A 14,531-nucleotide genomic window follows, 5' to 3' on the forward strand; every position below is an offset into this window, starting at 1 on the left:
ATCAGGAGGATATAATTATGGCCAGATTTGCCAAATGGAGGGTGAGGGAGAGCTTTGTATGTGTCTCTGTGTGTGGAGTAAAGGTGGTCTAGAGTTTTTTCCCCGCTGGTTGCACATGTGACATGCTGGTAGAAATTAAGTAAACTTTCGTTCAGATCCTTCCCCCCCTTTAATGGCGTATGCCCATATATGGTACCACGTTGCACCAAAGATAGTATGACACAGCTGGAAAACAAAGACCCCCAGCTTTCACGGATAGGGGCTACGTTTTCTTATTTTAGATGACATTGAATTAAAAATGTATTGAAGGTCCACTAATTAAGGGACACTACATTTAAGCGGATAAAAGTTACATTCATGAGTTTTATTGACAAATGTTATTTTAAAAAGTCTGCCAAATAAAAAAATTAATAAAAAAATGAAGTTATGTGGATGCTATAAGTACAGAAATGGTTTGCTCAGTGGGAAATGAATATCCAATAGTCAGTGACAACTGTTTGGAGTTTGTGACCGCTATGTGAGCTTATTACAGTATTATAGACATGTTCTGGGATTTCCAATGCTATATGTAGAATAACCCCTTAGCTCCTAATGACTCTTGTGTAGCTTGTGAGCCTTATAGAGCAAAACATGTTACATTTACATTTAAGTCATTTAGCAGACGCTCTTATCCAGAGCGACTTACAAATTGGAAAGTTCATACATATTCACCCTGGTCCCCCCGTGGGGAATGAACCCACAACCCTGGCGTTGCAAGCGCCATGCTCTACCAACTGAGCCACACGGGACCCACATGTTACACATGTGCATGTTCATGAGAGTCTTAGCTTTTCATAGATAGCGTTTAATAGTTTGTAGTTCAAACCATTAGGACTCTACATACATTTTTGTTAGAAAAAATCCCCAGCCCCAGAGGGAACTCCAAAATTACACCGGCGTGTGACTCATTGGGTTAAGTCTAGCCTAATACTGGAATGTTTAGCGGCCATGTTATTTGAATGTGGTTTTAGCGTATAGCGAAACGAACTGTAAATGTATTTATTGAAGCACTTAACTTTTTTTCATCCTGAGAAGATTTTGCTTATAGTGTTGCCTGAGAATTACTTTGGTAATGGAATGTTGCAAAATACAGGTTGAGGATGACAAAAATTGATTTGTGTTGTCATTTGTCTGCTTTCTTTTGATTATTTGAATTTAGTGAACAAGTTCATTTTAGTATGACATGTCTAGTTAATCATTTATTCAGTAACTAGTTCAAAAGGCTTTTTTTCGTTAAGAAATAATAAGAATTTCTAGTTGAATAAACACATGAGATAAATTGAGAAAACATGCCATTTTAAATTGGAGCTACGTTTGGACCAACTACAACATTTAAATTCAGGTTTGACACTGACAGAAAAATGTAGTAAACAAAAAAAAGGCTGTGGAACCAGTTACTTAATAATAATTAGTTGAAACACCATGAAATGTTTTACAGTGTGTCTCTCTCCCTGACGTCAATTTCATTTAATTTAGTTTATGCAAATAATGTGTCCCACTTACAATAAATTCCGGTCAGAGCGTACCTTTTTTCTCTCTTCTCTCTGCCGCTGGTGTCACTGGGTAAAATGCAATTATTAGATAAGGTGGTAAAAAATACATTAAAAAAAAATATATATTCTTTGAAGATTTCAGGTGCATTCCGTATATTGTAACATTGTTGCAGGGTTTTATTCATGTTGATATGCTCGGTCTCTGGGCACACTCCCGTGTTGCATTTGCAACAGCTAAACATAACACTGGAAGAACAGGTAGGAGATAAAGTAAAGTGGGAAATGGTGTAGTGAAAAAGTCACACATTCTTGTTTTTGATAGGTGAAACAGCTATTCTCTGTTTCAGACGTTGATGAGTGCGCCACACAGACACACACCTGCTGGAACGACAGTGTGTGTGTGAACCTTCCGGGTGGTTTTGACTGTATGTGCACATCTGGACCGGCTTGCAGTGGAGACTGTCTTCACGAGGAGGGCCTCAAACACAACGGACAGGAGTGGAACCTCAGCCTGGACCGATGCTCCCTCTGCTCCTGCAAGGTAGGGCTAACACACACACACACATTAAGGCAGCCYCCCACACCTCTCTGATTCAGAGGGATTGAGTTGAATGCGAAAGACACATTTCAGTTGAAGGCATTCAGTTGTACAACTGGTCTAGGTATCCCCATTTCCCCTTTCTCAAAACACATTCTGCTCCCTCTGCTTCTGCAAGCTATAGGGCTAACACACACACACACTCGATCTTACACACCCAGACACACACACACACACTGCTCCCTCTGCTCCTGCAGTGTAAGACTAACACACACACACCACGCCTACATGTGAGCCAACGCTCATCCAAGAATGCACTCACATTAACACATCACTGTGTTTACACAAACACATGCAGGCATGTGTACACACACATACAATATATAGCTTTTCTGACATACACCCATCTCCACCTCACAACTACTTTGTTAGTGGTTACTAYCTAGTAAACAGGAACAAAGCAAGAAATTACAGAACGACACATACACAGTCACATAGATGAAACGACCATCTGCATACACACTCACATCTGGGTTCCCACTGTCACATCACACACACTTACCTCATAAAGTCAAGACAGAGAAAGAACCCAGAGAACGACACACACTTCTACTCTGTCACACACACACGTACACTCAAACTCTGTGCTGTTGTTTTTTTCGGGTGGGGGACGATGACAATCTTAATCAACATTTAAAATGAATAAAACAAAATCGGAACTGAGAAGAAATGAAGATAGACCTACATTTATAGTGTCTTTACTCTGTCCAGCTTGCTAACAGTCAGCTAAAAATGAAAGCTAGACAGTCAGGAAGCATAAACAATTCCAAAAGTGATGGATCGAGGTCTATTGTTTGCTAAATTATTTTAACACCCTGGGTTTATCAGGTCCCAGTACAGTTGGGAGACGTGTACTGTAGAGGAGTTCACGAGCGKGTCCGGATCCAGAATTCTAAATAATGTCACGGGTCTGGGTTGGATCTGATATGGTTGTCACGAGTCTCGGGTATGCGTAATTGTAATTGACTTGTCTGGAAGGACCCATACAGATCTGGACGGGACTGCTGCAGTAGAGAGTGAGGCATTTTATTATTTATGCTGATGCTCTTGCTTTTCACGATAGTGGCACATGTGGCTTGCTGTCGTTGTTGGCCAGTCATAAATCAGGCAATAGGMTATAGTCATAGAGCCTCTGTGTGTGGCAATAGTTAGGAAATATCTAATCAATTGAAGATGGAATTAAAATGACGGAATKAAAAGTTAAAGGAGRAGRATAGGCTACAACGACCAAGAGCCAAWAGATAGRCTGCTCCTAAATATTCTGAATGGAGTTGTCGTTGTTTGTAACTGTAGGATTAGAAAGCGCATGCACAGCAGACTCAATTACAGTGTTGATTTCGTCAACAAAAATAGTGACCAAAATATTTGTCAAACACCTATTTTTCAGTGGCAATTGACGAGACTATAACTGACTAAATAAACCCTGAAAAAAAATATAACTAAACAACAACAAATAATAGATTAATTTCAGTTAACTATAACGAGACAAAATTGACTATGCGACTAAAATCTAAATGGACAATTATTTTTGGAGAGATTTGGAGCTTTTCAGTGATAAGTACAATGAATATTAGCAGCACAGATGCACAGCGCAGTTATGTTGATCAGTGGAAAGGACACCTCACACCCATCTCATGGGTCTCCCAGTCGAGGCCGGCACGGGTATTGAACTAGCATCTTTAGCAACACAGCTATGCAGTGTCTTAGACCGTTGCACCACTCAGGCACCCACTCAATGTACAACGTGACTGGTCAGGAGTGGGGTACAGGACTACAGTAAGAGCAAAATAATCCTATCAAAATAAAATAATAATAACCTTAGTGTAACAACAGTTTTAGTAAGTAGTACTGAAGTCGCGCACAATGATCAGTTTCTATTTAGGTTTATGTTGCCCATTCATTGTCAGTTAGAGAAACAGTAGGACCCAAAAGCATAGTCAGTGCTCTAACTCCCCCTTGCGCTGGTCTGGAGCAATGAAGTGGTGATATCTRMTGATGTAAAAAGRGCTTTATAAATATATTGGATTGATACAAGGAGTGTGGGCTGACAGGCTCGGCTCCGCCTCCAATTACACACATCGCTCAGGCGGTCCTTAGCTAACCAGTCATACCAGCCTTCTAGTTTGCTAACCTTTGCCTGGTTAAGAAACACAAGCTGCATTAGGAAATAAAAAACAATAGCAGAATTGACTTTCATCATAAAACAGCAGTCTAGCTATGTTTTTCTCTCCTTAGAGTAGGCTATAGAAAAGTAGTCTGCCTTTGAATGTGTAGTCACGCTCAACCCTCCCACTTTTCACACTGCATTTCATATACAGACTATGTAGCCACCGTAGCCAAGTCCCCCTCTTTTTTCCTCRCAGAAAATGGCTTGATTCTARCCCTTTGGCTACCGTTCAAAAGTTACGACCCATAATATCGGCGCTAAGTTTATTTTATTGTGTTTTCGTAAAACATATCGTGGGCCGTTCTAAAAACTTGGCTACTTGCGGACCGGACCATTAATAATGTGTTTAGGCTACACTGTTCAGTCATGTTACCTCATTAGCTGGCTATAGCTAACGACGTGGAGCGCGTTCAGCGGGAGGCAACGGCTTGGAACATTCAGATAGAAATAGGCTATGTAGAACAAACATGCCTCTGACATGTTGAATAAGGAATAACGTCGTCTCTATTCATGGAATTTCTATCTGCAATGTTCAAGAACGTTTTTCAACTGAATGTGACCCTGGTAACATCAGTAGCCTATATGCAAACATGTGGTTGCACATAAAAAGGGAAAAGGCATAGCAAACAATTAATTGACTCAATTTCTCTTGCCACTATGCTATATCTGACTGGGTAAATAACTTTATTTTGAGTTAATGTGAAGCCAGTGACTCAGACTTGAGCACTTGGACCAGGACTCGAGCACTGGGACTTGGACTTCAGCCATAGGGATGCGTGACTTGACTTGGACTCGAGGACAAGGGGCTTGGGACTCGATTTGGACTCTAGGTTTAGTGATTCGGCCACATCAATGGGCAGAACAATAATTAGCTCCCAGTCAAAGCCATCAGCTCCCATTCTACTTTTTGGAAAACAATGGCCAAATATGTCTTGTATAATATTAGTCTTATATATATTTGTCATATTTCTGCTGTTAGGAAGAGAATAGGATGTGATGCAGGACAAGGCTATGTATGTTTGTGCACATGGAAGTCAATTATTTATGTTTGCTATAAGTTAAATGGAACTCATTTAAGTTAAATGGAACTCAAATGTGCCTTTAGTTGACACATTTTGTTTCGACAATAACTAGACTAAATCTATTCAGATGACAAAAATGTAACTAATACTTAATGATATTTCAGTTAAAATGAATAAAACTAGAATAAATCTAAAAAAGAGTGGCAAAATTAGGACTGCTCAATTAGCCTAGCTAGCAAACGTTAACTAGCGACGGTCGATGTCTGCACTCGCATGGATATCGAATTTGCATAATACGAAATCCAGATAAAAATCTGTCAGCTTAAGCTAGAGATATGTTTTTTTTGCACTGGATTCGTCTCAATCCACCGCATCTGCCGCACTTCCACATTTTTGTTGAAAGGTGACAGAGCGAGAGTGACGTTTGTCAGATGCTGAGACATCCCGAAAATCGGTCTTCTCAATAAAATTGTCTGTGTCATCCAAATGGCCTACAAACTATTATGGCGTTCTCAGTTTTGCTTTACTACCACAAGTGTCAGGAGACTCATGTGAAGTCGGTACAGCCAATCTGCTAACTTMTGTCTGTAGTGTCCGAAACCGTTTCGGCTACACACTACCATTACCCCTCTGGGCAAAGGCGAGGCTCTCACAAACAYGTACATCTTTTGCACTAGGACGCCCACAGACCTCACAATACTCATTGAAGGTCCCCCAGTATCAGTTGAAAAAATGAATGGAAGTATTGTATATATGGAGACTGTTTAATGCCAAAAATATGGGGTTAAATACATGAAGAACAAATAATAATAATGTTTTCTTTCTTATATCTCTCAGATATAGGAGAGACACTTCAGAACAAACTTACTTTTGATATTTGTTTGGGACAGCCTGTTGTTCCAGGTAATGATTYGGTTATTCAATGCATTTGCATGGGCTAATAGCTCATTGGTCCAATTTTGTTTTTCTTCAGCAAATAATAATCTTTTTTTTTTTTTTATTAGCAAAATGATCCTTGGTATGACTTTCTTAAAAAATGCCATATAGCCTAGTAGAACACCCCCTTCCCTCCCCCCTTCTTAACTATCTTCTCCCAGTTTGATGCAGTGAAGATGGGTACCACGTAATAAGATTGGATGATAAATAACCTAGTTATGGCAGCTATTAGTCTACTATAGCGCAAGTTGGCTTGTTGGTTGGTTGCTGTCTCTCATCTCTCTCTCCCTCCTCCCTGTGTCACTCACAGTATGGCCCCTCCTCGACCTGCTAGAGGCACCTCTCTCTCCGTCCTCTCACGGGTTATCAGCTCTGTTTAATAAAGTGGCTTAAAAAAAGTACTTTTCTGCTGTTTCCCTCACTCGGATCGGATTGGACCGGGTCTATACGGAACGGGTCTAGTTGTCTGTATTTATGCATATCGGGTTCAGGTGGGAAAGCCCCAGGTCCATTTTGGAACGGGTACAACTTTTTGGACCCGTGAAGACCTCTAGTGTGCTGCTCTCTGCTTGACTGTTCACCCTTTGATACTACTTTGAATGAGTTGTTTTCAATGGAAAGAGACCTACCCAAAGCCAAATGACTGCATACAAGTTCAACTTTGAGTAGCCGATGTGGGATCACTAGCTAGGTAGCTGTGTGTGCGCTAGCACTAGCTAGGTAGCTGTGTGTGCGCTAGTGGTGGTCATCATGTAAGTTTATGTCACCTGCCCTGAGACTTAGGCCGGGATTCATTCCAAGGTGCGTTGTATAGCAGCACACTGGACAGCCGACAACACGCATTTTAAAGGCAATTTCCAGAGTTTGCAGAGATCGCATGGTAAACGCTGTGCCTGCCGGCTCAAGTGTAAATTTCTTTTTAAAAGACAAATTGTCAGCTGTCCAGTGCGCAGTTCCATAACAAGCCTTGGATTGAATCCTGGCCTGAGATGYACTATCCGATTGTGGATGAGGATGTCACAGCTCAGATCAAAAACACCTKCAGTATTGTGACTGAAGGATTCATCCTTCTGCTACTGCTATGGAGAGAGCAAGGAGTAGGAGTGACAGTGAGATAGAGCCACAACTGAGCATGAGATAGAGGGAGGGGGGAGAAGTTGCATGACACCGAGAAATACAGAGGGAGAAGAAGATGGCGTAACACTGAAAGATGCGAAGAGAGACACAGGAGAACGGAGAGAGAGGAGGAGTACACCGTTTGACATAGTAATAATAATTGACGTTATATAACTCGAGACAAAAAGTACAGGCAACAGAGAGAGGAAAAGAGAGGGAGGAAGGAAGGGAGGACTGTGAGTGAGGTCTATGTACCTCGGCTGCTGTCTCTGTTTAGCCTCAGGTATCTGTGCTGCAGCTTTCGTCCGGTTTTGTGCCTCTGCAGTAGGTCTAGTAGCCAAAGCCCAGCTCTCTGCACGACTTCAACACCTGAAAGCCTGGCTTTCTCTATAAGGCTCCAACACCTGATCTGAAAATGGTCTCCAACACAAAGATCTCACTTCAGCCTGTGACATGCAACTGATATGCTACTGATATGCTAACTACCCAGTGAGCACAGTCCGACACGGACGTCCATGAATGTTATTTTTCGTGTGAATTTAGTCTGTCCGCCCTGGCCTTGATTTAAAATGTCCACAGACGTCCGGACCGGAACAAACTGAACCAATCATAGCGCGGCTATGTTTGGTTTAGATTTGGTCCGGGACCGGCTTTGAATTTCAACGTCCACAGACTGTGTCACGTTCCTGACCTGTTTTCCCTTGTTTTGTATTTGTTTAGTATGGTCAGGGCGTGAGTTGGGGTGGGCATTCTATGTTATGTGTTTCTATGTTGGGTTCAATGTATTAGCCTGATATGGTTCTCAATTGGGGCAGGTGTTTTACGTTTCCTCTGATTGAGAACCATATTAAGGTAGGCTGTTCTCACCGTTTGTTTGTGGGTGATTGTTTTCCGTGTCTGTGTATGTACCACACGGGACTGTTTCGTTTGTTTAGTCTGTTTCCTGTTCGTGCGTTCTTCGTGTTATGTAAGTTCTCTCATGTCCAGGTCGGTCTACGTCGTTTTGTTATTTTGTAATTTATAAGTGTGCTTCGTGTTCGTCTTCTTTAAATAAATTCATTATGTATTCCACAAAACTGCATTTTGGTCCGATCCCTGCTCCTCCTCAGACGAGGAGGAGAACAATCGTTACAGACTGATTGATTTGGCCCAAACATAGACGTACAAACTGTGAAACATAGACGTCTATGATTAGTTCAGACTTGGTCTGGACCAACACATGTGGGTTGTGTCCCCCTGCTCAGAGGTTGCATTCATCAACCAATGGTTTCGTGCCATGTCATCAACTGTGCCATCAGGCACCAGATTTCTATATAGCTGGTACGTAACCTTGGTTAAACCAGAACTTAAGTCTGGTATAATTGGTCAGATGCTCAATTCTGTGTGAATTCTGACCAATTCTGGGTCAATTCTGTGTGTTAAGAGAAGAAAGAATGAGGATCGGTACCAGAACTAAGAGCTTTACCAATTCATTAGAGTAATAACCAGTGTGCTTTGCAAGTGTTGACTTCTACATTTACAGTTTGGCCTTTATTCAGACGCTCTTATCCAGTGCAACTTACAGTCAGTGCATTCAACTAAGGTAGAAAAACAACCACATATCACACACTTCTGTAACTGTTACTGTCATTTTTTTCTGTTGGTCCAAAACCGTTGAACATGATTACTACCAGTTCTAAAGCTTTTGAAAAAGCAAACTTAAGTGCATGTGACAGTTGGGAGCAATAATAAATATTGTACAAGCTAGCCCTATTTTATATAAATCGGAATTACAATTTGAGAGATTTTTTTTAATAAATATATATTTTCAACTTACATTTAAGAAACAAACATGTACCTGTTTTCAACATCTGGAAAATATGTATTTTAGATGTCTTTGCAAGATAATTTTGCTCACTGGGTAACTAATCAAGTAAACATGAACTAGTGAGCAAAAACACCTGCAGTATTGTGACTGAAGGTTTCATCCTTCTGCTACTGCTATGGAGAGAGCAAGGAGTAGGAGTGACAGTGAGATAGAGCCACAACTGAGCATGAGATAGAGGGAGGGGGGAGAAGTTGCATGACACGGAGAAATACAGAGGGAGAAGAAGATGGCGTAACACTGAAAGATGCGAAGAGAGCCACAGGAGAACGGAGAGAGAGGAGGCGTACACTGTTTGACATAATAATAATAATTGACGTTATATAACTCGAGACAAAAAGTACAGGCAACAGAGAGAGGAAAAGAGAGGGAGGAAGGAAGGAGGACTGTGAGTGAGTCTATGTACCTCGGCTGCTGTCTCTGTTTAGCCTCAGGTATCTGTGCTGCAGCTTTCGTCCGGTTTTGTGCCTCTGCAGTAGGTCTAGTAGCCAAAGCCCAGCTCTCTGCACGAACTTCAACACCTGATTTGTGTAGTGGGTCTCACAGTCTGGCTTTCTCTCTATAAGGCTCGGACACCTGATCTGAAAATGGTCTCCAACACAAAGATCTCACTTCAGCCCTGTGACATGCAACTGATATGCTACTGATATGCTAACTACCCAGTTAACATAGTCCGACACGGACGTCCATGAATGTATTTTTGTCTGAAATTTGGTCTGTCCGCCTGGCCTTGATTTAAAATGTCCACAGACGTCCGGACCGGACCGAATCTGAACCAATCATAGGCGCATATGTTTGGTTTAGATTTTGGTCCGCACCGGCTTTGATTTCAACGTCCACAGACTGATTGATTTGGCCCAAACATGTAAAACATAGACGTCTATGATTGTTCAGACTTGGTCTGGACCAACCACATGTGGATAGTGTCCCCCTGCTCAGAGGTTGCATTCATCAACCAATGGTTTAGTGCCATGTCATCAACTGTGCCATCAGGCACCAGTTTCTATATAGCTGATACGTAACCTTGGTTAAACCAGAACTTAAGTCTTGTTTAATTGGTCAGATGCTCAATTCTGGGTAATTTCTACGTGTTTAAGAGAAGAAAGAATGAGGATCGGTACCAGAACTAAGGCTTTACCAAATCAGAGTAATAACCAGTGTGCTTTGCAAGTGTTACTTCTACATTTACAGTTTGGCCTTTATTCAGACGCTCTTTATCCAGTGCAACTTACAGTCAGTGCATTCAACTAAGGTAGAAACAACCACATATCACACACTTCTGTAACTGTTACTGTCATTTTTTTCTGTTGGTCCAAAACCGTTGAACATGAATTACTCACCAGTTCTAAAGCTTTTGAAAAAGCAAACTTAAGTGCATGTGACAGTTGGGAGCAATAATAAATATTGTACAAGCTAGCCCTATTTATATAAATCGGAATTACAATTTGGGAGATAAATAATATATATATATTTTCAATTACATTAAAAACTTCTTATGGCTGCAAGCCGACACCGGTACACCTTGACAACATCCAGCTCAAGTGCAGGGCACGAAATTCAAAATCTATTTTTTTTTTAATATTTAACTTTCACACATTAACAAGTCCAATACGCATTTGAAAGATAAACATCTTGTGATCCAGCCAACATGTCGATTTTTTAAATGTTTTACAGAGAAAACACCACATATATTATGTTAGTTCACCACCAAATAAAAAAGAGGACAGACATTTTTCACAGCACAAGTATGATGCAAGTAGCTGCAAAAAGCCAACCTAACTAACCTAGAACTAACCTAAATAACCTAGAAAAAACTACCTCAAGTGACAGTCCTATAACATGTTACACAATAAATCTATGTTTTGTTCAAAAAATGTGCATATTTTAGCTATAAATCAGTTTTATATTACTGCTACCATCATAGCTACAGTCAGAAATCGCACGGGAGTACCGCAGAGAAAATACAGACACCAACGTCAACTACCTAATTACACATCATAAAACATTTCAGAAAAATATATGGTGGATAGCTAATGAAAGACAAAGATCTTGTGAATACAGCCAATATTTCCGATTTTTGAAGTGTTTTACAGCGAAAACACCACATATATTTATGTTAGTTCACCACCAATACAAAAGACAGACAGACATTTTTCCCAGCAACGGTAGCATGCAAGTAGCATGCACAAAGCTAACCTAACTAACCTAGAACAACTAAGAACCAACCTAAATAACCTAGAAAAAACTCCCTCAGATGACAGTCCTATAACATGTTACAACATAAATCTATGTTTTGTTTCGAAAAATGTGCATATTTAGCTATAAATCAGTTTTACATTACTGCTACATCATAGCCACCATCACAGCTACAGTCAGAAATCCGACGGGAGTACCAGAGAAAATACAGACACCAACGTCAACTACCTAATTACTCATCATAAAACATTTCAGACAAAAATATGGTGGATAGCTAATGAAGACAAATATCTTGTGAATACAGCCAATATTTCCGATTTTTGAAGTGTTTTAACAGCGAAAACACAATATATCGTTATATTAGCTTACTACAATAGCTAGCACACAGCAGCATTGATTCTAGTCAAACGGTAGCGATAGCACAGTTCGACAGATATATGAAAAAGCATCCCAAATTGGGTCCTTATCTTTGTTGATCTTCCATCAGAATGTTCTCCAAGGGTCCTTTGTTCAGAACCGTCTTTATTTGGATCCAGAACGAAAGATTTCCCTCTTGAATTGGCAAACACACTGGCCGTGCGACGCTAACTCTCCTTTCTTGACAAAAGTCTTGCGTCGCATCACGTCTAAAGTCCAGAAAATTTTCAATAATATAATTAAACTATATTGAAAAAACATACTTTAGGATGATATTGTTGACATTTATCAAATAAAATCGAAGCAGAGATCATATTCACCTTTAACGAGGGTTTCCAGGAGCCGAGTGCAGGTCCAACTTCCGCGCCAGGAAAAAAAATAAAGTGCCAGAAATTCACTCCAAGAGGTTGTGTTCAATCCAGGACGAGATAATCAAGTCATTTCTGCTCTCACTTCCGCATGACACCCAGGGGAAGGCGTATGACGTGTTTTTACAGTCCAAAGTGACATGCCCTTTTATAGACAAGGTCTTGAAGAGAGACATCGCTTTTGGAAATCTCACTTCTGGATAGGTAATGGGCTGTAAAAAGAGTTCTGTTCCACTTAGAGAAATAATTCAAACGGTTTTAGAAACTAGAAGACTGTTTTCTATCCAATAGTAATAATAATATGCATATTGTACGAGAAAAAATTGAGTAAGAGGCCGTTAAAAATGGGCACCTTTTCCAGTTATTCAATACGCTCCCTGCAGCCATATAACCTCTAAACGAGCCTCTACCCCGGGTCCGGGATCACCCCCCACCCCCACACAACTGATTAGCATAGCTAGCATAGCTTCACAAGTAGATAGTAGCATCTAAATATCATTAAATCACAAGTCCAAGACACCAGATGAAAGATACAGATCTTGTGAATAAAAGCCACCATTTCGATTTTAAAATGTTTTACAGGGAAGACAAAATATGTAAATCTATTAGCTAAACACGTTAGCAAAAATACCACTTTTCTAACTCCATCAGTTCTTACTACTTCAGGTGCTATCACCAATTCGGCTAAACTAAGATATTGATAGCCACTAACCAAGAAAAACCTCTTCAGATGAAATCTGATAACATATTTATGGTATAGGATAGGTTTTGTTAGAAAAAAGTGCATATTTCAGGTAGAAATCACAGTTTACAATTGCACCGACCATCACAAGACGACTAGAATTACTATAGAGAGCAACGTGTATGACCAATTTACTCTTAAATAAAACATTTCATAAGAATAGACAAAGCATAGCAATGGAAAGACCCGAATCTTGTGATTCCAGACAATATTTCAGATTTTTCTAAGCGTTTTAACAGGCCGAAAACACAATAAATCGATAAGTTAGCATACCACATGTGAAAAGTTACCAAGAGCATCGATTCCAGCCAAGAGGCTATAACGTAATCACCGCCAAAATATATAACTTTTTTCACTAACCTTTCTCAGAATTCTTCGATGACACTCCTGTAACATCATTTTACAACATACATATACAGTTTGTTCGAAAATGTGCATATTTAGCCATACAAAACCGTGGTTATACAATGAAAATAGTAGCAACTCAAGCATCAAAATGAGGGACGTCAGCTTTCAGAGTGATCTAGTTTAATCGAAAGCTAATCATATACTTGACTAAAAAATACAGGGTTGAACGGAATCGAAAGACAAATTAGTTCTAATGCAACCGCTGACTTACATTTTTAAATTATCCTTACTTTTCAATACAGGGTTCGCCAAGTGACGCGATAAAAACAAAATGGCGAAATATGCGTTTAAAATATTTCGACAGAACAACGATTTATCATAATAATATTGCTTACTTTGAGCTGTTCTTCCATCAGATTCTTGGGCAATGTATCCTTTCTATGTTGTAATCTTCTTTTGGTCGATAGATTTCTCCTGTCCTTCGAAATATCCACTAACGATCGAACGGGACCCCCAAAACGTGTCCAAAGTTTCAGAGTGCACAACAAAGAAATTCCTCAAAATCGCACTAAACGGTATAATTGCTATAAAACGGTTCAAATTAACTACATTATGATGTTTTTAACAACTATAACGACTAAAAACATGACCGGAGAAATATCACTCTCTAAACAACGATTTGGAAGGAGGCAGGTCTGATGTCCATCTTGCGCACGACGCATGCAGGAAGAGAGCGGTACTTCTACGTTTTCTTGTTTTATAGTGGCTGTGATTGGCAATAGACTCCATTCAAAACGTGATGATGTACAGACACCCAGAGGAAGACGTAGGCAGTGCCGGTTTCTTCATAGCATTCACTGTCGCCTTAAAAACAGACTCCAGTCAGGGGTAAAAATTTCTGAAATCTGACCCCTGTCATGAAAAGTGCTGTAGATATTGTTCTGTACCACTCAGAGACAAAATTCCAACGGCTATAGAAACTAGAAAGTGTTTTCTATCCAATAATAACAATAATATGCATATTGTACGATCAAGAATTTAGCACAGGCAGTTTAATTTGGAGACCCAAATATGCTAATGCGGAACAGCACCCCCTTAGTTCCAAGAAGTTAAAGAACAAAAATTAACCTGTTTTCAACATCTGGAAAATCTGTATTTTAGATGTCTTTCCAAGATAATTTTGCTCACTGGGTAACTAATCAAGTAACCATGAACTAGTGCACGT

The 14,531-nt window shown here is 40.1% G+C and overlaps 1 protein-coding gene across 1 annotated transcript in view; it reads left to right on the forward strand.

Annotated features, from left to right (window-relative positions):
• The first annotated feature begins 1,884 nt into the window (after window positions 1-1,884).
• The window catches only part of LOC112075366 (protein kinase C-binding protein NELL1-like), a 15,819-nt gene continuing 3,172 nt past the window's right edge, over window positions 1,885-14,531 (forward strand). The window contains exon 1 of the mRNA XM_070440884.1: window positions 1,885-2,073. Coding sequence (XP_070296985.1) covers window positions 1,960-2,073 — 114 coding nt within the window. The 5' untranslated portion in view covers window positions 1,885-1,959. The remainder of the gene's footprint in view (window positions 2,074-14,531) is intronic.

This window comes from Salvelinus sp. IW2-2015, unplaced genomic scaffold (genome assembly GCF_002910315.2).
Source record: "Salvelinus sp. IW2-2015 unplaced genomic scaffold, ASM291031v2 Un_scaffold3109, whole genome shotgun sequence".
In the NCBI taxonomy this organism is placed as follows: domain Eukaryota; kingdom Metazoa; phylum Chordata; class Actinopteri; order Salmoniformes; family Salmonidae; genus Salvelinus; species Salvelinus sp. IW2-2015.